General features: G+C 36.4%; 9 protein-coding genes across 10 annotated transcripts; 5 read left to right on the forward strand and 4 right to left on the reverse strand.

Annotated features, from left to right (window-relative positions):
• Window positions 1-411: 411 nt before the first annotated feature.
• Window positions 412-1,621, forward strand: LOC123008631 (protein unc-119 homolog). The gene is made up of 3 exons (XM_044404548.1): window positions 412-818; window positions 866-1,038; window positions 1,166-1,621. Exons 1-3 carry the CDS (start codon window positions 475-477, stop codon window positions 1,282-1,284), a joined length of 636 nt encoding a protein of 211 aa, XP_044260483.1. The 5' UTR covers window positions 412-474; the 3' UTR covers window positions 1,285-1,621.
• LOC123008630 (protein ABHD11) lies at window positions 1,575-2,794 on the reverse strand. The gene is made up of 4 exons (XM_044404547.1): window positions 2,261-2,794; window positions 1,991-2,220; window positions 1,814-1,945; window positions 1,575-1,764 (listed from the first exon to the last, which is right to left on the reverse strand). Exons 1-4 carry the CDS (start codon window positions 2,657-2,659, stop codon window positions 1,629-1,631), a joined length of 897 nt encoding a protein of 298 aa, XP_044260482.1. The 5' UTR covers window positions 2,660-2,794; the 3' UTR covers window positions 1,575-1,628.
• An 89-nt stretch (window positions 2,795-2,883) lies between these two features.
• On the forward strand, window positions 2,884-4,024 carry LOC123008632 (ras-related protein Rab-35). Its single transcript, XM_044404549.1, has 2 exons — window positions 2,884-3,099; window positions 3,163-4,024. Exons 1-2 carry the CDS (start codon window positions 3,048-3,050, stop codon window positions 3,714-3,716), a joined length of 606 nt encoding a protein of 201 aa, XP_044260484.1. The 5' UTR covers window positions 2,884-3,047; the 3' UTR covers window positions 3,717-4,024.
• LOC123008629 (PHD finger protein 12) lies at window positions 3,934-8,943 on the reverse strand. The gene is made up of 7 exons (XM_044404546.1): window positions 8,651-8,943; window positions 8,407-8,591; window positions 8,099-8,352; window positions 5,948-6,195; window positions 5,388-5,898; window positions 4,496-4,998; window positions 3,934-4,393 (listed from the first exon to the last, which is right to left on the reverse strand). Exons 1-7 carry the CDS (start codon window positions 8,696-8,698, stop codon window positions 4,034-4,036), a joined length of 2,109 nt encoding a protein of 702 aa, XP_044260481.1. The 5' UTR covers window positions 8,699-8,943; the 3' UTR covers window positions 3,934-4,033.
• A 276-nt stretch (window positions 8,944-9,219) lies between these two features.
• LOC123008633 (bleomycin hydrolase) lies at window positions 9,220-11,291 on the reverse strand. Its single transcript, XM_044404550.1, has 6 exons — window positions 11,138-11,291; window positions 10,567-10,967; window positions 10,384-10,521; window positions 9,740-10,215; window positions 9,568-9,688; window positions 9,220-9,489 (listed from the first exon to the last, which is right to left on the reverse strand). The coding sequence occupies exons 1-6, from the start codon at window positions 11,145-11,147 to the stop codon at window positions 9,265-9,267; spliced, it is 1,371 nt and encodes a 456-aa protein (XP_044260485.1). The 5' UTR covers window positions 11,148-11,291; the 3' UTR covers window positions 9,220-9,264.
• Window positions 11,292-11,462: 171 nt separating this feature from the next.
• On the forward strand, window positions 11,463-12,853 carry LOC123008751. Of its 2 annotated transcripts, XM_044404747.1 has the most exons (3): window positions 11,463-11,595; window positions 11,649-12,042; window positions 12,095-12,853. In XM_044404747.1, the coding sequence occupies exons 2-3, from the start codon at window positions 11,665-11,667 to the stop codon at window positions 12,851-12,853; spliced, it is 1,137 nt and encodes a 378-aa protein (XP_044260682.1). In that variant the 5' UTR covers window positions 11,463-11,595; window positions 11,649-11,664. The 2 variants fall into 2 exon arrangements, with proteins under 2 accessions (XP_044260682.1, XP_044260683.1); XM_044404748.1 differs by lacking the exon at window positions 11,463-11,595 and having other exon boundaries at window positions 11,606-12,042.
• Window positions 12,854-13,635: 782 nt separating this feature from the next.
• Window positions 13,636-14,751, forward strand: LOC123008586 (farnesol dehydrogenase-like). Its single transcript, XM_044404459.1, has 5 exons — window positions 13,636-13,750; window positions 13,853-14,057; window positions 14,104-14,366; window positions 14,413-14,541; window positions 14,597-14,751. The coding sequence occupies exons 1-5, from the start codon at window positions 13,655-13,657 to the stop codon at window positions 14,636-14,638; spliced, it is 735 nt and encodes a 244-aa protein (XP_044260394.1). The 5' UTR covers window positions 13,636-13,654; the 3' UTR covers window positions 14,639-14,751.
• On the reverse strand, window positions 14,720-18,434 carry LOC123008585 (farnesol dehydrogenase-like). Its single transcript, XM_044404458.1, has 5 exons — window positions 18,090-18,434; window positions 17,838-18,042; window positions 15,213-15,469; window positions 15,008-15,157; window positions 14,720-14,957 (listed from the first exon to the last, which is right to left on the reverse strand). The coding sequence occupies exons 1-5, from the start codon at window positions 18,183-18,185 to the stop codon at window positions 14,916-14,918; spliced, it is 750 nt and encodes a 249-aa protein (XP_044260393.1). The 5' UTR covers window positions 18,186-18,434; the 3' UTR covers window positions 14,720-14,915.
• LOC123008584 (farnesol dehydrogenase-like) lies at window positions 18,430-22,623 on the forward strand. Its single transcript, XM_044404457.1, has 5 exons — window positions 18,430-18,748; window positions 21,717-21,921; window positions 21,973-22,235; window positions 22,287-22,436; window positions 22,489-22,623. Exons 1-5 carry the CDS (start codon window positions 18,653-18,655, stop codon window positions 22,528-22,530), a joined length of 756 nt encoding a protein of 251 aa, XP_044260392.1. The 5' UTR covers window positions 18,430-18,652; the 3' UTR covers window positions 22,531-22,623.
• The last annotated feature ends 63 nt before the right edge of the window (window positions 22,624-22,686 follow it).

A 22,686-nucleotide genomic window follows, 5' to 3' on the forward strand; every position in this document is an offset into this window, starting at 1 on the left:
TAGGCGCAAGCCTCGTAAACTTGTGTGAAACACCCTGTATAAAAATTAAATCTCTTAAATCTCGAATACTTTGTTTTCCTGTAATCTAAAAACATAACATTTATATCACAGGCCAATTTGAATAATATAACAAACGAAGATAAATTAATTTCAAAAGATTTTGACAAAATAATTAAACAAAAAAACTTGATTGTGTGTATAATTGGTTGCCTAATCCAATAATTATACCATTCCATTGATGAATTTTTTTGTTTAGAAAAGTAGATCTTCAAATTAGAAACCATTTGCTGTTGCAATTGCAATTACTGGTTCAATTTTGATAAAAATTATTTTTTTTATGTTTGAGATGAGTTCGATCTTGTGCACACTTTTCCCCCAACCCCATTCGAGCGCGCACCCCGACAAGTTTGACAAGTGACATTTCTCACCCACCTGTCAAAATTTGTTTATAGCAAAGTAGAAAGAACCCAAAAAATGAGTGTAGTGCGAGAGAAACGCGAGACCATCCCCCGAGCACTCCCGCCCCCCGATTCCTCCAAAGCCATCACCCCGGAGGACGTCCTCCGCTTGACGAAAATAACAGACACGTATTTGTGCGACCCCGACGCCAACATCTACGACATAGACTTCACGAGGTTCAAAATCAGAGACTTAGAGAGCGGCGCCGTCCTCTTCGAGATCGCCAAACCCCTCCCGGAGAACGTCGACGAAAACGAGAAAAATTCGGAGGGCGACGACCCCATCGACCCCAATTCGGGGCGCTTCGTGCGCTACCAGTTCACCCCACAGTTTCTCAAATTGAAGACAGTGGGAGCCACGTAAGTCCCAACAAAAAATTGTTTGAATTTTATAGGGTTTTTTCTAGGGTTGAATTCACGGTAGGTGGCAGACCTGTCAATAGGTTTCGCATGATTGAGAGGCACTTCTTCAGGGATAAGTTACTCAAAACGTTTGATTTTGAATTCGGGTTTTGCATCCCCTACTCGAGGAACACCTGCGAACACATTTATGAATTTCCAGTGCTGCCACCCGATTTAGGTAACCAAAAGTTTAACACCGGTTTGGGTTGGCTACACAGCTTGACAGATTCAAGTATTGTCAACTCAAACTAGTTACTCTACTCGCTTCGTTTGTTACTTAAAATTGAAAAAAAAATATTTTTCAGTGAATGAAATGATCGCCTCTCCTTTTGAGACTCGTTCGGACAGTTTTTACTTCGTCGACGATTTTCTAATAATGCATAACAAAGCCGATTACGCTTACAATGGAGGAATGTCGACATAACCTCGAAAAAGTTATACAGGGTTGTTACAATAAATGTATACCGATGTAATTCACATTTTTTGTGTTTGCACTGTTCACGATAGCTTTGAACGAGATATAGCACTGTAGCTTTTTTCTACAATGATTTTTTTGTAGAAGGCAGAAAATTTAAATCAAAGTGAATATGCAATAAACTAGACGTGTTGCACAAGAATTTATGAAACATTGTGCAGAAAAAATCAGGTAATGATATTTAGGGATTTTAACCAACACTTGACACTTTAATTCGTTAGGAATGTGATAAATTTAAATGTGTTCTAAATTGTGCATTTATTTATAAAATATACCATTGACTGATTTTTTGTTTATTTATTTAAAAACTCTATAGTGTGTTGTAGGAATTCCGAGGGCTTTTCACTGTGTAACCAATGACCTGCTCCTTCAATATACTGAAATTGGGCCTTTGGAAATAATTTCAGTATTTGGTCGTGGTCACTTTTCCTGACAAAAAAATCATCAAAAAAAACTTTTTAAATTAAAATAATCATACTGTATATAGTCCGAGGCTCCACCCCCTATAAATAACACAGGCCCCTCAAATTTGTATTTATTAATAGGGGGAAAAGTTGCAATTTCTTCAAAACTGGCCATTAAAGTAGGAATATTAATTCTCCAAATGTAACTAAAAAAAAATTTTAGGACTCATTGGGGGGCTTCTGGGCCTCACCTCCCGTCCAGTTTTTGCACCAAATTCGTCAACAAAAAATTCCTTAGGCCTTTATCACTAACAAACCTGGCCAATTGCAAGTCAGTCTGAGACCTCGCCACTGACATTGACACATTTTTGGGCATGTTCAAATTTTGCATAACGTTAAAAAGACTCGGCATTGTCTTCAAATTCGGACTAGTCGTCACGGGAGAAATATCAGCTACAATCAATTTATCTACAAGTTCAGGCTACAAGTCTTTTAGCAAAGAAAAATCATGAAAAAATTACATATTTCAAGGCGAAATACATCACAGCGCGGCCCCCCATCGAGTGCCCTAAAAACGCCGCCTTATCAAACTTCAACTGCCTCAAAAGCTCCTTCAAGTCGAGCGCTAGGTGCTCGTACGTGTGTTGCTCGGTATGGGGGCTATCGCCGTGATTGCGTGCATCAACAGCGATCACTTTCCGGGCGGTTTTGTTGTGGTACACTTTACACAAACTGTTCCAGTTGGACTTGGAGCCGAAAAGGCCGTGGTTGACTATCAGGGGGGCTGGGTCGTGCTCACTGGGGGAGTTTGTACTTTCATACGAGGCATAGGCGAGCTTCACCGGCTGGATGGTCGATAATTGACGGCTCTGAACCCCCGAGAGGGGTTTCAAACCGCAAAAAGGCCGCAGAATTCGCATTTTGTGGCAGGTTTTAGGTTAGGCGAGTGACATTTTGAATTTTGATTTGTTGCCAACACAATTTTTTTGTTACTACATATGTAGTTTTGCAAAACAAAAAAAAGTTAGAGACGTCACTCTATAGCCAAATTCGGGTACTTATGATAAAAATGCGTAAATTGAGTCCCAACATATTATAAGTTAATTTAAATTTTAATTAAAAAATTTGTTTAGGGTTTTTTGCTGCGGGGTTGGTGCGCATTTGGGGGAAAAACGTTAACGTCATCTGTCACTTATTGGATTACAATTCGGTGAATTTGTGGTGTTTTTGATGTTATCGGTGGCGAACATAGCGAAATTAATGTCCTCTCGGCCTAGTTGAAGTCGTGTTGTACCTAAATTTGTAGAAATGGCCCGTGATTACGACCATTTATTTAAATTACTGATAATCGGCGATAGTGGTAAGTGTGGGCGGGGTTATGAGTGTATTTTCCTTCTAATTGCGACAATTCTCATGATTTTAGGTGTTGGTAAGAGTTCCCTTTTGTTGCGGTTTGCTGATAACACATTTTCGGGTAGTTACATAACCACAATCGGTGTTGATTTCAAGATAAAAACTGTGAGTATCGACGGCCAGAAAGTCAAGCTCCAGATTTGGGATACAGCGGGCCAGGAACGTTTCCGCACCATCACTAGCACGTACTACAGGGGGACTCATGGGGTGATTGTCGTTTACGACGTCACAAACGGGGAGTCATTTGCTAATGTCAAAAGATGGCTGCATGAAATTGAACAAAATTGTGATGTAGTTAATAGAGTACTAGTGGGTAATAAAAACGACACGCCAGACAGGAAGGTGGTGTTGACTGAAGACGCCCAACGTTTCGCCGATACGATGAACATTCAACTGTTTGAAACCTCAGCCAAAGACAATGTAAATGTAGAGGAGATGTTCATGGCAATTACGAGATTAGTGCTTAGGTCGAAACAAGAAATGAAAGAGCGGCAGAATATCACACAGAACGAGACGGTGAACCTAAGGAAAAGCAACAAACAAGGGAAGAAAAAGTGTTGTTAGTTGTTAGAAAAGGGTGTTCAGTGGATGTTTTTCGTTCCTAGATTGGTGCGTCCTAAGCCAAATAAAACACCCGATTTTCCCGGTTGAATACCCTGTATATAATGTATAATATAAACAAGAATTGTATTTATTTTATAACCCTTTTACTTTTATTCCTCTAGCATATTGGTTTTTGATCAAGACCAAAACTGTGCTCTCTTCAAGAAACATCTAGCAATTTCACAATTCTGCATTTATTTCGTATTTTTGTACAGATCGTATATTTGTATCATGTATGTAATTCAAGTAAAAATGTATCTTTGTTGTGAGTGAGTTTTTTATGCCGCACAATCGACTATTGAAAATACGAAAGAGACGCACCCGAACCTTAAAAGACTTCCATGGTTTAAAATCGCCGATCCTTCCCATCCTATCCGTGATGAGTCACCCACATTCGTGCAACAACATTCCATCATATCCATATTATCTATTGCTGTCATTTTCGTCTCAAATGAGTTTTTTCGTTGACGTACCACTTTTCGTCTCCTATCGATTATCTCGCGCACTTGGACCTCCAACGGTACGATTTTTCCCTCACATTGCTTGGGACGCTCGGTATTGGTGTCATTCGAAAACAAAACGTTGTTCACAAACGTACCGTGCGACGAGTAGTTTATCAACTCGAAGTTTTTTGTAAACTGCAAAAATCCAAAACAAACGTCAATTCACGCACTGCTGCCAACTGTTCTACTTTGGTGATTTTTATTTAAGTTGGTAATATTGTAGTGCTAATTTCTCACCTCATCATAGAAGATGATCGCATGCCTCGCTGATATGTTATTGCAATGTCCGAATCGCTCCAAATCGACGTCGTTGGCGGACCCCTTGCCCACATTGAGTACCCTATACCTCATCGCGACCGCTTCGGGATACCTCGCCGAGACCGTCGGTCTAAACCCGAGGAAACTATCGTCGTGTCGCACATCATTTGGACTAACTTCTGACGTGCGCACATTGTAGAAATGTGGGGAAACCACCGGACACATCATGGCGCGTGCGCGAAGCGCCGATTTCGGCTTATTTTTCTTCTTCGGACTGGAAAAGACACGAGATATCCGCTCGATGTCGGCGGGGGTCAACAATTCGCTCGGCATAGGCATGTGACGTAACTTGCTTTGCAAATTCGACGGTAAATACAAATTTAAGTTGGCGGAATTGTTCGGCTGGTTGAGGAGGTGTTGGATGCGTTGGTAAGCGAGGAGTTTCACTAGTCGGTCGTCTAACTGCTTCAATTCGACTTCAACTACAAAAAAGGGTTAATTAACACAACTGTCAAAATTAGGGTAGATTAAATGACAATTGTCATGTTCAAACCCACTTGATTTCGACGAAATTTCAGTTTTTTATTAGGGGAACAAGGTTGGCAATAGCTTGTACGAAAAATTTAATCAAAAGTCGTAAATAATAAGCTTAAGTAATGAAATGTCGCTTAAAAAATAATTAGACTTTGACCAAAAAAAAGGGCTAGTGACATTTGTGTGTTAAAACCCACTTGATTTGGATGAAATTTCAATTTTTGTTACTAGGGCAGAAAGGTTGGCAATAGTTTGTTTCCATGACTACCAAAAATTGTTACGAAAATTTAAAATTTAAAAGGAAAATGGAGACAAGCAGGGGGTATTGAGTGCTCACCTTCGTTCGTAATATCCGACACCACATCTGGGAGGAAAATATTGTCCTTTTGGTCGAGCGTCGCCCCATTTATCACCTCATTTTTGATACAGCCATTTCGACAGGAGAAATCCTCCTTATTATCATCCTCCCCTTCGACTTTTTGAGTATTTTCGTCTGTTTTTTTATCACACGTTTGATCCTCGGGACCGTTACACAAACTATTCGTACTTTGTACAACTTCTTCACACTTCACAACGTCCATTTCTCTGCTCAACACACTCTCTAATCTTAAGACATCTTTTAAACTCGGTAGCAAGTTCACCGGTTTGCGATAATGATATTTGACCATTGGTGGTACTTTGACGCGATTTTTCGCCGCTAATTTAATTTTTACACGAAAGGGGGGATTTTTGCTGTGAATTTTCCGGAAAAAATCCAATCGAATTGCGTCTTGATCGACTGGACCGTTGAATTTATCCCAGAGTTTGATGCGTTCAGTGGCCGAAATGGAAGTAAGCAGTTTGGAATCCTATCACAGAAAAATAATAATTTTTGCAAAAATTTATAGTAAAACTTACGAGATAATGCTCAACGTGATTGGGGCACATCCAACGGCCGCTAGGTGGCGTCGTTAATGGCGGATCTAAACAATCCATGTGAAAATATAGGGAGCAAAAGTCGCACGAAATTAAAGGAGCTATACGGCAAGATTTGCGACATTCATGGCATTTCTTCGCAGGAAGGAGAATTGTAGCGTCTTGCTTCTTCTCATGGTCTTTGGGGACTTTCAGCGTTTTGCGACCGTTGCGGGAATACGGCGCCTCAACTGAAAAAAATTCATAACAATTATTTTGCAACTTTATTATTGATTTGGGTAGAATATTAAAAAATAATTTATTGCAAAGTTGGCAGCACCTAATCCGCCATCTCTAGTGTGTTGGTTGTGTCTATGTTGGCAGTAGAAGTAACTAAATTGTGTTTTCATATTTTTTGACCCTACTTTTCCAGTATCGTCATTTTTGATAGAAGATACGTCTATAAAAAACAAGTGAATGTTTAAAAACGGATTTACTCAAACGAATTTTTACAAATTTACACTGGGAAGTGAATAAGTAAAACGTAATAGAAAGTTGGCAACAGCACATCAAAAATTTGTACGTTTCCATGGTAACAAACGTTACAAATTATACAGGCTGTGCCAGAACTCGCGCCCCAGAAAAAAATGCCATATAAGGTAAGATACCAGGAACATAGAAAAAATGTTAAAAAAAAATTATCTATAAAAATTTCGAAGTTATGAGGGTTTAAAGTTTGCACTTTGACTCTATTTATTTCTGTTGGAAAAATAATTTTTTTTCCTATAGGCTATTAAAAGAGGAAACAAGGAAGCTGTATCCTAAATTGTAACTCTGTTCAATGTTATTTGTGGCTTTTATTGGCAAAATTTTTGTCCCTTTACTAAATAATTGTAAAAAAACATATACAAGATCATGTATCATTAAATAGATATAAAATAAGTCAAATGTCAAAAAATAAATGAAAAAATTTTTGACAGAATTTTTTTAAACATTTTTTTCATGTTCCTGGTATTTTACCTTAGTTGAAAATTTTCACTGGAGCGCGAATTCTGGCGCACCCTATAGAGTGCAGACACAAAGTATAGTCTTTTTCATATTAATGTGCATCAAGTAGGTTATAGTAGTCTAAATGAATCTTCAATTTAAAGGCCGATTCACACAAAAAGTGTCATTAATGTCATTCAGAACAAATCTAATCACATGAATAATGGCAAAAAAAAAGTTTGCTACCCTATATTAATTACGATGTTAATTGTAATTAGTTTTTGCCACCTGGGGTACACATTTATTTGAGAAAATAATTTTAGGGAATTGTTGCATGGTTGCCACCTTAAAAGGATACCACCTTTCAACGACTACTTCGATGCACATTAATATGAAAACAAGTATAGTTCAAAATGTACTACAGCGTTGCCACTTTGTGCCATCTTTAAGTATTCATAATTTCAAAAATTATAAAACCATATCTGAGTTTCTATTAACGTTTTCTATCACAAAGAGATTGTTCGACCTTTTTGAATCACCGTGTATTTTATACACACAGAATCACCAATTTTACTATTTAGACTACTGCAAACTTTTATTATTTTCTCATAAAAAATTCTATACGCTTTTTTAAAGATAGAAAAGAAAAGTGTAGTTTGTTTTTTGTTTTGACAAAAGTTGGAATTTTGTTACAAATTTTCTTTAATGTTTTTCACAGCTTTTTCTACATTTTTAACAAAAGCTTTTTATTTAATTCAAAAATTACCAAAATATGAACATAGAGAAATAAATACATTTTAGATAATGATTCACTTGAATTGTGTATTTCAATTCAAGAATTATTAAATAGTAAAAATTAAATAAGAGAAATTTAAAATTGCTTAGACTTGTCATGCCAAACAGCACGTGACTATAATATATCTATCTCTGTTAAGTAACGGCAATTCGTATTTACTTTCTTTCTCTAATCCTCCTTAAGTCACTCACTTTGTCCATCCTGTTCATTATGAATTAAATCAATAAATCGACATTTACTGATCCTCTTTAGAATTTTAAACAGTGAATGACAAATAAGTACACAATGGAATCTGAATAAATAATTAAGTACATAAATCGATTAGAAAAGAATATAAAATTGTGTAAATTAAAAATGAACCTTGTCTTTACCTTTATCAGTCCCTGGAAAAATGCATGGGACACTCATACTCCTGGGGAGATCAAACTGCTTGGGGTTCATAGAACTGGCGGCTTGAATCAAGACCTCCATTGGCGTGACTTTGGCCTTTTTGGGCGCTTTTCCCGCTGGGGTGGAGGCCGAGCGTTTATTCCTCGTCTGTGGTGCATTAATCTTCTTTGCATATTTACAACTGTGACACAACCACTCCCCACTCGGTATATCCTTCTCCTCTAAGGGGGGATCACTGAAACGACAATTCGTTTACGAGAAATACAAAAAACTCCCTTAGCCCCCATACTGGCATTGCAGATGGAAACTCGAGGGACACTTGTCGCAGCAAATCAAGTCGCCCCCTTCACCGCACGCGTCGCAACTGTCGTGGTTGTGCCCCTTGCCAGGACGCTTGAAATACGGATGCTCGCTGGCGGACTTCCTCGATTTGGTGTCCTCGGATTGTGGGGGCGCGATTAGGGCTTGGATTTGCTGCAAAAGTGGGTTTGGTGCAGACAAAGGAGGGAAATCCGCCATTTTGAGCGACTTACGTCCATGAGACCCCCAGAGGTGTCCAAGTCGTACTCGATTGATGCCATTGCAGTGGTGGTTTGCGAAATCGTGCTGTGTTGGGATTTTCAGTCAGGAGTTTCGATTTCTTTTCAGGCTGGTTACATGGCTGATTTCCATACGGCGACTTGAATGACACTGAAAACTGCAGTTTGTTTATGCTGACGGCGATATGGGGGCGAAACGGTCAATTGGTTCAGATAAATTCATTAATAACACTTGAATTTTTACGATTATTTATAAAACGTTTGGCAGGTTTTTGACAGTGTTTGCCGCGAGCTGTCAAGATGATTGCAGGTGGCCACTTTACCGGCCGAGCGCCGCCAAATATAAAGTCTTTATTTACAAGTCAAATTTTATCGAAAAAATTGATAGCAGCCACAAATTTTGTTTGCTTTTTATTATTGTCCCTACAAATTTTCTTAAAAAGATTGTAGTTGTTTGCATGTTGGTAAAGTTTTGTTTAAATTAAGTTTATAAAACAGGTGTATTGTTGGTTGCCTATACCAAACTAAAACTTTCCTCAAAAGAACAAAAATGAAATAAACAGTTAAAATATTGCCACAAAATTATATTGAAGCAAAAATATTACAAATTAACATAAAGTATTGGCAAGTGTTCCCATCGGATCCCAAGCTGGCAAGACAATCGGTTTCTGTTTAAAAACTTCAAGAACATCATCAGGAACATACTTCTTATCCACTACCACTTCAAAAACATACTCCTTGAACCACTCAGTACTCATAATCAAGTATCCTTTTTCTCCACGATCCTCACCCCACGAATTCTCCACACGCAACTTCGTCACTTCATCTTTTTCCTATCAAAGAAAAAACACATCAATGTTGTCAACTTAATTTCATACAGACTTGCAAACATGACAAAATTTCCAACTCACGTTCAAGCTCACAGCGGTGAAAACCATCGCATGTGACATGGCACTGTCCCCATAAATCAACCTATCGGCTTTACTCAAAATGGTCTGGATATCTACCCCAAACACCAGCGGAAAATTATGACTGAAACAAAAATTTTACACTCAAAATCGGGATCAGAAAAAAATCCCCTACATTTTCAAATCTAAAATCCCCTGTTTTCCGGCGAAACGTTTCATCACCTCGCAACCAAACCACACAGCTTCGCCATCTTTGATCGACTTGGCCGTGGCTTCGAGTAGAAGTTCAACGGGTTGATTGTTGTATATACAGGGACGTCCACCCACAACGTTGCCTAAACAATCCACCGTGTATACTTTACCGTATTGGTTTGACGGTCGCGGGTCGGTAACTATGCACACTTTATTATCGACATCAAAAATAGGTTTGACGTGCTCCTCATAGAAAGCCTTTGGGGTTATTGGACCAATGCTGTGATAAGTCTTGTTCTTGTCGTAATAAGTGAAAGTGAACGTCTCGTTAGGCACACCGAGACAAATACCCACAATACGATAAATCGTATTCATTTGCTCTCTTATCAAGTTTTGTACTTTTAGGTCGCCTTCACCCTTGGCGATCAAGTCGCGGATGGCCTTCGCGTACTCACGCAACTGGAAATTAAGAATTAGCAATTCAAAAATCAAATTTACTCTAAACCAAGCTTTAATGTCAAATTTGACATTTCAAAACGTCAAAATAACAGGGACACTCACCAAAGTGAGGTTAATATCTAAGGCCCGTTTCACACTTTTAGATCATTTGTTCTATTTAATACTCACTTTAGTTTTGAGGATTTGGTTCATTTTCGCGCTCGTCTCGCAGCTGAACGACTCGGGGAAGCACTTTTTGGGCATCAATCCGTGTTTGTTGATGAGATTGACAATCATGTCCCATTGGCCCCCGTCCGAAATCGGGTCCTAAACAAAACCGGTGAAAAACGCCCCAATTGAGTTTCTCCTTACATTTAGTAGAAACGAGACCAGTCGCCCCTCCACCGTCTCGTTGCGTTTGGCCGTTTCGACGATATTATTGAGGAAAAAGTTACACCGCTCGATCTTGTCCCAGAAGAAGAGGTAGGCTTGGGAGAACTCAAAATCGTCAATGTTTAGGTGTTTCATGAAGGGCAATCGGATCACATTCATAGTGGCGAAAATCCAGCACCGGCCTGAGTTTTTCTGGTTGCTGACCGGCTTGCCCTCGGCCTCCACTTTGTGCTCATAGACGTGGTGCGTCTCTTCGAGGGCCTTGCGCGAAAGACAGGCGTCGAAAGGGTCGATTCGGGAGCAGACATTCTGAGCAAAAATGTTTTTCTCGTCGGAGAAAAAACTCGAACGGAATTTCTCCAAAGTCTCTTTACTCAATGCTGTAAACAATGCGAGTTTTAAATCGCAAGGCCTTGATCCGCAAAGACCAAAATAAACAATGACAAGGAATTATGACATGTCAGAATGATTTTACATAAAATGAATAAATTTTAATTATGAGAATTTTGGAAAAACAAAAAGTGTAGCTTCTAAACTGTAAATTACTCACTTGGGTCCATATTATAAAAAATTAGTTATTATTTTATTGACACTGTTTTGTGAACCACAAAATTGTAACCTATCACCACAGCCTATCACCTCTAGAGCTGTCAAATAACACTGTAGCCAACTGTGTGAAGTCAAATTAGTTGGTACCGTGGAGATACCTATAATTCAATAAAACACTATTATTTCTGTATCCTGATCTTGTTTTTTTGAATCCATAAAAAAATTAATCTGTTCAACACTCAATTACACGTTTTTTAACAGCTTACAATTTGTTATTTTCTATAAACTACTTTTCGTGTGTATGCAATACACAATACACTGGTGCGGCTACGTTGCCTAGAATACACTACAATCATAATGACTTTATCCCACTTGTTACATAAATAGCCACTCTGCGCAGCATTCCATACATTCCAAATGCATGTAATAGGTGAAAACAACCTTTAGAACAGCTTTTTGGTTAGCTTGTTTGTATTTTGTTTGTTGTCAAGGTGTGTAAATTGTTATTTCAGGCCTGTGGTGTCAAATATGGACGAAGAGCCTGTCACAAATCCGCCTTTGCTCCCTGAAAAATCGAAGAAGCGTTACGAAACGACGTACAAACTGTTTAAAGATTGGTGTCTGACGAAAAACAACGCTCCTGTTTCTGAATCTCTCCTTTTGACTTACTTTCAGGAGAAGGGTTCGATCCTGAAATCTCCCTCCAGCAAATGGTGTGAATATTCGATACTGAAAACGACGATTTTCATAAATGAGAACATCGACATTTCCAAGTATTTGAAATTGAGGGCTTTTTTAAAACGCCAAAATGCGGGATATAAACCGAAAAAGTCGAACACTTTTAGTAGGGAAACAATCAACCAGTTTCTGGAACAAGCACCAGACGAGAAATATCTACTCATGAAGGTGGTTTTTCAATTTTTTTCTTCAACATTTTTTTTTAAGAGTAAAATTTCAGGTGGCGATGCTGATGGGAATCACCGGTGCGTGTCGCAACCACGAATTGTGCGACATGAAAGTCGCAAATGTGAAAGAAACGGGTGACGTCTTCATTGTGACAATCCCCGATTCGAGCACGGGGATGTCCCGAATGTTTGTTCTCACCGACCATTTGGAAAAAGTGCGCAAATACATCGAACTGCGATCGAAGATAACTGTCGATTGTTCGCGATTTTTCATGCGATATCATGAAGGACGATGCTACAACCAACCAGTTGGTATCAACACCTTTCTGGAGATTCCCTCCCGGATCGCCAAGTTCTTGAATTTGGAAAACCCGGAATGTTACACAGGACGGGCATTTCGAAAGACTTCGGCCATGTTGTCGGCCAACATCGGGCTGGGTCGGTGGAATCTGCCATGTTTGACTGAGAATTTCACAAGGGATTCCCCGATTATTCAAAATAGTGAAGCGGCTAATCAAGTGAGACATGTGGATGTTCCTGATCCGGTCGTTGATGTCAAGGAAGAGATGATTAGTGATAATGAGGTGTCGAGTATGGAGGATAAAACAGTTTCCTACAATATAAATGATGCTGAAGTTGCGGGTTTATCGACAAGTCGATGTAAAGACGAAACTGTTAACGGGAGTGAATTTTCCAGTTCCGATCAAAATGTCAAATTCACCAAAACGGATAACTCCAATGACAGTCCGGCGTTTGTTATCAATGTTAGTAATTGTAGCAATTGTAATCTCACTGTAAATATAAATTATTAAAACATTGTTTAGAATATTTTTAATTTTTTTCCTTTATGTTGTGTCAGCTGAACAAATTTACATAATGAAAAAAAAATGCTCATTTTTCAGGGTTCACAAGAGTTCAAAAATTGAACGTACAGTTGGAGACAAAATACTTTGGTCGTCACTTTTCTGACACTTGTAATTCAAGCTTTAACGTTAAAATGAATGTCAATTTCAAATTAATGACATCAAATTATATTTTTCTATCAAAAATATGTACAACTTGTCAACTATGATTGACAGTAGCTAAAAATAAGGTTAACAGTCCTAAAGCATGCTTTACAATTTAATGTCACTCAAGTGACATTGACGACAAAAGACACAAATTATTATACAAAATAAACAATAAAAACAGAGACAAGGTTTGAATTCAGTAACACGCTATAGATTTATTAAAAGGTTTCTTGTTAAAAAAAAAGGAACAAATTTTTTGACGCTTTTGAAACTTTACTGTAAGCAGGCTTTACCGCTAAATTAGACTTTTTAAATTACTACACAAAGTGAACTATAAAACCAGAGACTGGAAGTTTGAATTAAGTTGTTTTACGCTATAGTCTTGTAAAAATTTTTCTTGTAAGAAAATGGAACGAGTTTTTGACTTTTCTGACAATTCATTGTAAAGCAGGCTTAATGTTAAATTTGACATTTCAAATTAGTATACAAGGTGAATTATAATTGTTATACAGAGTGAACTGTAAAACCTGAGACAAGGTTTAAATCCAGTAACCGAGTCGTCTTGTCACGCAATAGACTAGTAAAGAGTTTTCTTGTAGAAAAATGGACCGTTGGGAGGGTAAAGTGGCAATTGTGACAGGTGCCAGTATTGGTGTAGGTCCTACAATAATGAAAGTTTTGGCCGAGAAAGGCATGAAGGTAATAAAAAATTAATCGCAAATTAAATTCTTTTTATTGATTCAGTTATTTAAGTTTTATCAATACAGTTTCTTTGTCTTGGAAACAAACAATTTTTTATAGGTAGTAGGCTTGGCTCGTCTCACGCACCGCATCCAAGATCTCGGCACCACTCTTACCAACCCAACAGGTCAAATCCTTGCACTAAAATGTGACATAACAAAAGACGACGATGTTATCAGAACATTCAATTATATTTGTGACAAATTAGGACCAATTCAAGTCCTTATTAACAATGCTGCTTTAAGCCGGTCCACATCTCTCATTGGTAAGTCTCTCAAGTCACCATTTTATTTAATTGTGATAATTTCAAGATGGCGAGGCGAAAGAATGGCGGCGTATTTTTGACGTTAACGTCATGGCTCTCTGTATTTGCACCCGTGAAGCGGTCAAAATCATGCGAAAGTGCAATGTGGCCGGTCACGTGATCCATATGAACTCGATCGCCGGCCATATTGTCCCAAACATGGCAGAGCCAACTCTGAATGTATATCCGGCTTCGAAATTCGCCGTTACGGCCCTGACTGAAACTCTGCGACAGGAGTTACGGTTCAATCGAAGTTTAATTAAAGTCACTGTAAATGAAAATTATTATTTGGGACAATTTTCATTGTTTTTTGTAGAGTATAAGTCCGGGCCTGGTTCGAGATTTGGAAGAAAACGATTCGAAAAATTTCGATATTCCGACCCTCAAACCAGAAGATATCGCCGATGCGGTTATATACGTTTTGTCAACGGGGCCACATGTCCAAGTATTGCCAACATAACCAACTTTATTTCACTAAATTTATTTATTCTGTGTTGTAGGTACACGAACTGACCATTCACCCCCTCGGCGAACTATTTTAAATTTGGATTTTCCGCACACAAATCTTAAACATGCGACAAAATCGATCGTAAAGTTTATGAAATAGTCCGTGATAATAAAAGTCTGTTCCAAATTATTTTATTTAGATCCCAAATACAAATTATGTGCAAAATATTTAAATAAAAAACAATATCCTTAATTTTTGTCAATTGTGTTGTGCAGATTCCTGTAATTATAGATTCCTGTAATTGCAGTCCATTCAATGCGTCACACTGTGCGGTTTTTTAAATGGATAAAACCAATTTTCGCCGTAATTTATTAAAACGGGTCTCCCACCGGGCGAATCGTCAACTCGCTCACCTGTAACACACCATTACCACCAAAACAGCAAAAAAATCTCAAGCCAGGACCTGGACATCAGGGTCTGTCCCCAAGACATAAACCACGGCCTGTGCTATATTTTTCGGTTTGAGGGCCGGTATTTGCGCTAACATCTCCTTCATGTCGTCTCCGCCCATGCCTTCTTGGAATTCGGTCCGAACAACTCCCGGACTTATACTCTGCAACAATTATTTTCAACGGCACTGTTTTTTTTTTCGTTTCGAGGTTGGTTACCGTGACCTTGATCCGGGTTTTGTCCCTGACTAACTCTTGTCGGAGCGTTTCGGTCAGGGCCGTAACGGCGAATTTTGAGGCCGGATACACGTTGAAGTCGGGGACGTTTTGGATCTGGTGGCCTGCGATGGAGTTCAAGTGGATGATGTGGCCGTCGATGTCGTGTTCTTTCATTATTTTGACCGCTTCGCGGGTGCAGATGCACAAAGCCATGATGTTCACCTCGAGGACTTGGCGCCAGAGGGCGCTGTCGCCGTCTATTAATTCAAAAAGTACAATTTTTGGTTAAATAAAATATTGCAAGTGATTTGGTTTAATTTGTAGTAACTAATAACACATTGACATTTTGTTTTTTTAAAGTAAACAAACAAAATCTAGAAATGGCGCTACTAAAATACAAGAAAGAAGTGTCTGTTTTATTAATTTTTATACATTTAGGTTGACATTAGAAAACAACATTTAGTCAAAAACAACTTGATCAAAGTCAAATTTTTGACACACCCGTGTAAAACGTTAATTTAACCACTCACTTGTGTCACGTGATAGCAATTGTTTTTTTCTGGCGATTGTTGGAAAATTTGGAAGTACTAAAAGTAGAAAACAAAAGGTGGAGATTGAGTGAAGGTAAGAAATGAAAATTCAATCATAATTCAACAAAATAGTGGAGTTTCATAGAGAAAAAAATCTAAAAGTGCCTAAATACGTTTTAAAGAAAAACATCACTAAGAGTGCGTTGGATTCTAATCATTCAATCTGACACTTCTGACAGCTTTTCAAGAAAATCAAGCAATTTTTTTTTTAAAGTCATATAAAAGCTTTAATCTGTTTTAATTGATGAAATAGTTCCTTATCTAACATCAATTTTTCGTGGCTAATTGAAAAAATTAATTTAAATTCATTATTTTTGCGTCTTTTTTTAAAGCAAATTCGAATTGAATTAAAACAGTTTTATCGATAAGGTTTTTGCAAAAGCTTAAATTTGATTGGGTGGTTGTTAATAATCATTTCTCTTTCACGTAATTGCTACTATAGTGAGAACAAACCGGTTTTTATTTTTTATTGGTCAAAAAACAGAATTTTTATAACAAATTAGTGTTTAGTGTGAGTTATTATACTTTAATTGGATCTAATTTTGCACAATGGGTGGAGCCAACCCCAAAGCTAATATGAATCATGCACTTTCGAATATTAGACCAATAAAAAGTAAAAAAAGTATTTAATGCGTTAAAGTTGAGTGTCATTGTTCGATCCTTAGCCAATCAATTACGTCTTTTAAAACCAACCAATCAGAACACGACTTAGATTTTTTAATTTTTTTATTTTAAAAATCGGCTTCTTTGATTTTATTGTCAACATAAAAAATATTATTTCAAGAATAAACGTTAATTAATTTTCTTTACTCTCAAATGTCCAAATTGTCAAAATTTGACATTTTTGGAAGATTTACATAACACTGAGTATTTAGTACATTTATTGTGTACTAAAATTTTGATTGAAAAACACCAATTTGAGTCGTTTTTAGCCTTTATTTCCGAAATCTTTCCAAAATTTCAAAAATCCATAATTCGACAGATTGATTTTTTCCATACAATTAATGTAAAACTTAACAAAAACATTCAAAATGGTTCAAAAATAATTCAAATTTTCAAACTACATTTTTTTGCCAGCGGTGACTCACTTAGAATGAATTACTGCCAATATTAAAAATTTTAACAAAATCGGTTAATAAATAATGAAGTTAGAATATTTTGTAGTTATAGTGCTAAGCCACCCCCAAAATTAACAAATAAGGACTAAAACCGCTTGCCAAATCTTCGAAAAAAGTACATAAGTACATAATTTGACAGATTGTTTCTTTATGTTACAATTATTGCAAAATTTAGAACAATTTGAACTATGTCAGAGCCGTAATGAACAATTTTCTGATTCAAAATGGTCCAAAAAAGTTCAAATTCTCAAACAAAAGACCATTTTTTTGTGTTTTTTGACAGCGGCGAATTACAGAAACATTAAAAAGTTCAAGAAAATCAATCAACGAATAATGAAGTTAGAATTTTTTTTTAGTTGAAGTACTAAGCTAGCCCCAAAATTACAAATAAGGGCCAAAATTTGAACAATAATTGTTGTGAATAATAAAAACACAAATCATGCTTTTTTTATTGAGAAGAATCAAGTCCTTTAAAGTACTCTTTTGTGCAAGTCATCGTATTAGAACATTTTTAATGATTATGATTCATTGATTAGTTACAATTTTTTTCATGTAGGTACATACCTATTTGTAATTTAGTTAAATAGTTCAATGCTGTTAATTTACTTGCCCAATTATAGTAATTAATGTATTGTAAACGATACATAATTGTAAAGTCAATAAAATCGTAATTTTTGTATGTATCCAAGGTGATTTTTACTCAAAATAAAACAAAATATACAGGGCGTTTCCTAAAGAATTGCAACCACATATTTAAAATCTAAGTGGTAATTTATATCATGAAACTTTATCATCTAGTTTATAGTTTATCTGATAAATTAGTGTTGTTTTTCAAAGTAGAATATGTGTTTGCAATTTTGGGCAAAATTAAAAAAACACCCTGTATATTAAATGAAAAAATTAACATTTCTACCCACCGGAAAGACTGGTCGCTTTGGTGAGCCCGGCATTATTAATCAAAATATGCACCGGCCCCACGCTATCAATGACCCATTTGAAAGCTTCCAGAATACTCTCTTCTTTTGTGAGATCGCAAGCAACAGCGAAAAGCTCTCCAGGTTGATCGGCTAAATCAGCAGCAAGCTCTTCAACCCGTCCAACACGTCTCGCAAGACCAATCACCTAAATTATTTACCTGTATAATACTAAAAAAAGCAATTTGTACGAACCTTGAGCCCTTTTTGGACCAAAACTTTTGCTATAGCAGCCCCAATTCCAGAGCTAGCGCCTGTAACTACAGCTATTTTGCCTTCCCAACGGTCCATCTCTCCAGCAACAGGTCAGGACTTGATGGAGTTGCAATGGTGAATGATGGGTGGAATTGGAGATTGTGACAAGGATCGATATCAGCCCAGCAACAGGATCACAACATTAGTCAAGTCAAATACCACATGAAACTTAAAAATAATGTATGTCAATAGACTATTTATAGTATCAATTATCACGAGTGAATTTCTAAAGAAAAAATCACTTGTCGTAAAATAATCTTATCGTTGATTATCCAAAATTTCTTTTTTTTTGATCTCCGACTCGCCAACAATTAAATATCGATTTTCCCAGCCTCTTAAATTTATCATCACAATGATTTTTCATTTTTTCAATGACAAGTGACGTAATTGTTACACAATTAAACAAAAAAAAAACTTCAAATAAATAATTTTCGTGGGTTCTCGTATATAAAGAAGATTGAGTGATACTTTTTCAGTTCCTGGTTTGAATTGGTACGCGAGATATGGATCGTTGGGTGGGTAAAGTGGCGATTGTTACGGGGGCTAGTGCCGGCATGGGGGCTGCAATTGCCAAAACTTTGGTAATGAAAGGCCTCAAAGTAAGTGTTGATTAATTATAGATGAATGAATTGACAAAATTGGTTTGAAAATAGAAGAAAATTTGAAATTTGAGTCAAGGTCGCAACTTATTGCCTTGAGAGTTTAAACAAGTTTCATTCTATTATTCATTGTTTGTTTTCTTGCGATCAATGTCTAATGTATTGATGATTTTCCGCATTAATATACAGAGTGTCCTAAAAAACTTGTCTCTTTTTTGTAGAAGGTGAGTCAAGTTTTATTGCCAACCCGCAAAACATTTCTTTTTAATTAAACTAAATTAATGAGCGATTGTTCAAATACAGGGTTATTATAAATGATTGTCATTTTCGAGTACAATGAAAAACAAAAGAAAATTTGCAATCTGTTTTAAATTTTTTGTTATAAAATTTTACATTTTGATAGCAGTTTGTACGTTGATATGAAATGAAATTACACTTTTAATTAAAAAATAATTCTTGTTCAAATACAGGGTTATTATAAATTATTGTCGCATCGGAATATAATGGAAAACAAGAAAAATTTTGCCTTATTGTCATACAATAAGATTCAATGAATCTATTTATAATTATTTGTGGATGTGTTTAAATAGTCATTTGAAAAAGCTAAATTCTGTCCTGGAAACATAAAATTACACTTTTAGTAAAACATAATTTTCATCAACGCAGTTATGCCAACTACAAAAAATATATAATTGTTTTTTGTGCCACCCTGTGACATATAAGGTGATTTTATGTGAATTCTAAAAATTTTCCTCATTAAGGTACAGAATGTCCTAAAAAACTTGTCCCTTTTTTACAAGGTGAGTCATGTCTTATTCCTACGCCGCAAAACATGTTTTTTAATTAAAGGAAAAGGCAATTTGGTCAAATACAGAGTTATTATAAATGATTTACACTTTAGAGTACGATGAAAAACAAAAGAAAATTTGCTATTTTTAATTTTTTGTTATAAAATTTTACATCAAATGAAATTACACTTTTAGTTAAAAAATAATTCTTGTTCAAATACAGGGTTATTATAAATTATTGTTGCACCGGAATACAATGAAAAACAGGAGAATTTTATTGAATCCATTTTTAATTATTTGTGTTTAAATAGTCATTTTAAAAGGTTAAATTCGGTCCTGTAAACATGAAATTACACTTTTAGTTGAAAATAATTCTTGTCAACGCAGTTATTCCAACTACAATAAATACAGGGTTATTCATAAATATGAAGCAATATTTGAACCTCAAAAATGACCTATAAAATGATGTTAATTTAAATAATAACTCGTGTCCTATCTCTACTGATAAGAATTTTACAGCTCTCGGAATGTGGGAATGGAAATTTGATTTTTTTGTAATAACTTTAGAACTATTTGACCAAATATTATAAAATTTGGAACATTTCCATGTGAAGCGTTGTGCAGTCCTCAGTTTAAATTAAAATATCTTTGAAACGGTCCATTTGAGGGGTATTAAAGGTTATGCGTTTTTTATTCGAAATTGATTACTCTATCGATTTGTGCAATAAAAAATTAGTGTTAAGAGAGCAAAAAAATGGAAAAACACAGAAAATGTGACCTGCAACTGCTGGAATCGGAAATTGAGTGGATGTATCCGGTTTTCGTGATTACCAGTTCAAAGGGTATGTTGTCACAGGGAAATGTTCCAAATTTTATAATATTTGGTCAAATAGTTCCAAAGTTATTACAAAAAAATCAAATTTCCATACCCACATTCCGAGAGCTGTAAAATTCTTATCAGTAGAGATAGGACACGAGTTATTATTTAAATTAACATCATTTTATATGTCATTTTTGAGGTTCAAATATTGCTTCATATTTATGAATAACCCTGTATACAGCGTGATCATTTAGGATCGTTTAAGTTGGCAGATTTGAAAGTATTTTTGTTTATGATTTGTAACACTGCAAACTGATACCGTTTTGTTTGACAAATACTTGACGTACAACCTCTCAAGATTGTTAAATTGTGGTTAATGAAAAGCATACTCCAATAGTTTCCTTTAAAAATTAAAGTCACGATTGCCAACAGATTCATTCAATCATGATCACTTTGTATAATTATTTGTTGTCCCACTCTGTGACATTCAAGGTTTTTTTATGTAAATTTTTAATTTTTTACACATTAAGATACAGAGTGTCCTAAACAAACTTGTCTCTTTTTTGTACAAGGTGAGTCAAGTTTTATTCCCATCCCGCAAAACACCTCTTTTTAATTATTAAATTAAATTCATGAGCGATTGTTCAAATGCAGGGTTACTATAAATGATTGTCATTTTGGAGTACAATGAAAAACAAAAGAAAATTTGCCATCTGTTTTCAATTTTTTGTTATAAAATTTTACATTTTGATAGCAGTTTGTACGTTGATATAAAATGAAATTACACTTTTACTTTAAAAATAATTCTTGTTCAAACAAGTGAAAATTTGCCTAATTTTATTGAATTCGTTCATAATTATTTGTGGATGTGTTTAAATTCAATTTTTTTTCATTTGAAAAAGCTAAATTCGGTCCTGGAAACATGAAGTTACACTTTTGGTTGAAAATAATTCTTATCAACGCAGTTATGCCAACTACAAAAAATATGTAATTGTTTTTTGTGCCATCCTGTGACATATAAGGTGATTTTATGTAAATTCTAAAAATTTTCCGCATTAAGGTACAGAGTGTCCTAAACAAACTTGTCTCTTTTTTATTCAAGGTGAGTCAAGTTTAATTCTCACCCTCCGAAATACCTTTTTTTAATTAAACTAAATTTATGAGCGGTTGTTCAAATACAGGGTTATTATAAATGATTGTTGTATCGAAGCACAATGAAAACTGTCATTTGAAAAAAGCTAAATGAAATTACGCTTTTAGTTGAAAATCAACTACTCCTCTAAAAAACACATATTTACATAACTATACTGTTATTCTCACTCGCTGTGTTCGTTCGTGCTACAATTTTTTTGTTTTTTAGGTTGTAGGTCTGGCGCGGCGTATCCAGCGCATGCAAGAGCTAGCCGCCGACCTCTCCGACGCCCCTGGTCAGCTCTTCCCCCTCCGTTGTGACATCACCAGTGAGGAAGCCATCCTCAAGTGTTTCAAATGGGTGACGGACAACGTAGGCCCTGTCCAAGTCCTCATCAACAACGCCGGTCTAACCAGACCTACTAATCTCCTAGGTGAGTCCACTCATCCCCACTACTCCCCCCTCCTAACACACGTCATTCCAGAAGGCGCAACCGACGAATGGCGTCGCGTCTTTGACGTCAACGTCATGGCACTCTGTATTTGCACCCGTGAAGCTATCCGAATCATGCGCGAGAATAATCTCTACGGTCACGTGATCCACATGAATGCTATTGCAGGGCATTACGTGCCCAATATGCCCCAGCCGAATTTCAACGTCTATCCGGCTTCGAAATTCGCCGTTACGGCCCTGACTGAAAGTCTGCGACAAGAATTACGGTATAATAAGTTGCCGATTAAAATTACGGTAAGTTGTGTTATGTCAATGATTGCGATAAGTTACGTTACGTTGTTGCAGAGTATAAGTCCGGGAGTGGTCCGGACTGAGTTTCAGGATGGGTTCCCGGAGGATGGGACGAAGGAAGCTTTAGCAGGAATGCCAGCTTTACGACCTGAAGATATCGCAGAAGCTGTGGTTTATATTTTATCAACGGGGCCACAAGTTCAGGTATGTTACGTTACGTGGTTACGTTACGTTACTGTTGCGTTTGTTTTTTCAGGTGCACGAATTGACCGTCCATCCTCTTGGCGAACTATTTTAATAAATATTATTACAGTTATAAACAACATTGCTGTTTTATTTGATTTTTTACTGTTTTGTTTGACGTAACAATAAAATCAGCATAATAAAAAAAATGTGTTTTTTACTGTTGCGTTTACGTCTAACTTTATTTTTTAGTCTTGAGGTTATGTAAATC

This window comes from Tribolium madens, unplaced genomic scaffold (assembly GCF_015345945.1).
Source record: "Tribolium madens isolate multiple individuals breed KSU strain unplaced genomic scaffold, Tmad_KSU_1.1 Scaffold_71;HRSCAF=194;Tcas5.2_LG6, whole genome shotgun sequence".
In the NCBI taxonomy this organism is placed as follows: Eukaryota; Metazoa; Arthropoda; class Insecta; order Coleoptera; family Tenebrionidae; genus Tribolium; species Tribolium madens.

What these genes read in the sequence shown, in the direction of transcription:
- LOC123008631 (XM_044404548.1), top strand. Translation starts at nt 475, where the DNA reads ATGAGTGTAGTGCGAGAGAAACGCGAGACCATCCCCCGAGCACTCCCG. An exon ending in TTGAAGACAGTGGGAGCCAC is followed by an intron (nt 819 to 865) that starts GTAAGTCCCAAC and finishes GGTTTTTTCTAG; the next exon opens with GGTTGAATTCACGGTAGGTG. An exon ending in AGTGCTGCCACCCGATTTAG is followed by an intron (nt 1,039 to 1,165) that starts GTAACCAAAAGT and finishes AATATTTTTCAG; the next exon opens with TGAATGAAATGATCGCCTCT.
- LOC123008630 (XM_044404547.1), bottom strand. Translation starts at nt 2,659, where the DNA reads ATGCGAATTCTGCGGCCTTTTTGCGGTTTGAAACCCCTCTCGGGGGTT. An exon ending in TGTATTTCGCCTTGAAATAT is followed by an intron (nt 2,221 to 2,260) that starts GTAATTTTTTCA and finishes AAAGACTTGTAG; the next exon opens with CCTGAACTTGTAGATAAATT. An exon ending in GTGCAAAAACTGGACGGGAG is followed by an intron (nt 1,946 to 1,990) that starts GTGAGGCCCAGA and finishes ATTTTTTTTTAG; the next exon opens with TTACATTTGGAGAATTAATA.
- LOC123008632 (XM_044404549.1), top strand. Translation starts at nt 3,048, where the DNA reads ATGGCCCGTGATTACGACCATTTATTTAAATTACTGATAATCGGCGAT. An exon ending in ACTGATAATCGGCGATAGTG is followed by an intron (nt 3,100 to 3,162) that starts GTAAGTGTGGGC and finishes TCATGATTTTAG; the next exon opens with GTGTTGGTAAGAGTTCCCTT.
- LOC123008629 (XM_044404546.1), bottom strand. Translation starts at nt 8,698, where the DNA reads ATGGCATCAATCGAGTACGACTTGGACACCTCTGGGGGTCTCATGGAC. An exon ending in TTTTCCAGGGACTGATAAAG is followed by an intron (nt 6,196 to 8,098) that starts GTAAAGACAAGG and finishes AATTTTTTTCAG; the next exon opens with TTGAGGCGCCGTATTCCCGC. An exon ending in GTCGGATATTACGAACGAAG is followed by an intron (nt 4,999 to 5,387) that starts GTGAGCACTCAA and finishes CCTTTTTTGTAG; the next exon opens with TTGAAGTCGAATTGAAGCAG.
- LOC123008633 (XM_044404550.1), bottom strand. An exon ending in TGGTCTCGTTTCTACTAAAT is followed by an intron (nt 10,522 to 10,566) that starts GTAAGGAGAAAC and finishes GGTTTTGTTTAG; the next exon opens with GACCCGATTTCGGACGGGGG. An exon ending in TCACCGCTGTGAGCTTGAAC is followed by an intron (nt 9,490 to 9,567) that starts GTGAGTTGGAAA and finishes TTTCTTTGATAG; the next exon opens with GAAAAAGATGAAGTGACGAA.
- LOC123008751 (XM_044404747.1), top strand. Translation starts at nt 11,665, where the DNA reads ATGGACGAAGAGCCTGTCACAAATCCGCCTTTGCTCCCTGAAAAATCG. An exon ending in AGAAATATCTACTCATGAAG is followed by an intron (nt 12,043 to 12,094) that starts GTGGTTTTTCAA and finishes GTAAAATTTCAG; the next exon opens with GTGGCGATGCTGATGGGAAT.
- LOC123008586 (XM_044404459.1), top strand. Translation starts at nt 13,655, where the DNA reads ATGGACCGTTGGGAGGGTAAAGTGGCAATTGTGACAGGTGCCAGTATT. An exon ending in CCGGTCCACATCTCTCATTG is followed by an intron (nt 14,058 to 14,103) that starts GTAAGTCTCTCA and finishes GATAATTTCAAG; the next exon opens with ATGGCGAGGCGAAAGAATGG. An exon ending in CAACGGGGCCACATGTCCAA is followed by an intron (nt 14,542 to 14,596) that starts GTATTGCCAACA and finishes TCTGTGTTGTAG; the next exon opens with GTACACGAACTGACCATTCA.
- LOC123008585 (XM_044404458.1), bottom strand. Translation starts at nt 18,185, where the DNA reads ATGGACCGTTGGGAAGGCAAAATAGCTGTAGTTACAGGCGCTAGCTCT. An exon ending in CAAAGCGACCAGTCTTTCCG is followed by an intron (nt 15,470 to 17,837) that starts GTGGGTAGAAAT and finishes TTGAATTAATAG; the next exon opens with ACGGCGACAGCGCCCTCTGG. An exon ending in AAACCCGGATCAAGGTCACG is followed by an intron (nt 15,158 to 15,212) that starts GTAACCAACCTC and finishes TAATTGTTGCAG; the next exon opens with AGTATAAGTCCGGGAGTTGT.
- LOC123008584 (XM_044404457.1), top strand. Translation starts at nt 18,653, where the DNA reads ATGGATCGTTGGGTGGGTAAAGTGGCGATTGTTACGGGGGCTAGTGCC. An exon ending in CAGACCTACTAATCTCCTAG is followed by an intron (nt 21,922 to 21,972) that starts GTGAGTCCACTC and finishes ACGTCATTCCAG; the next exon opens with AAGGCGCAACCGACGAATGG. An exon ending in CAACGGGGCCACAAGTTCAG is followed by an intron (nt 22,437 to 22,488) that starts GTATGTTACGTT and finishes TTGTTTTTTCAG; the next exon opens with GTGCACGAATTGACCGTCCA.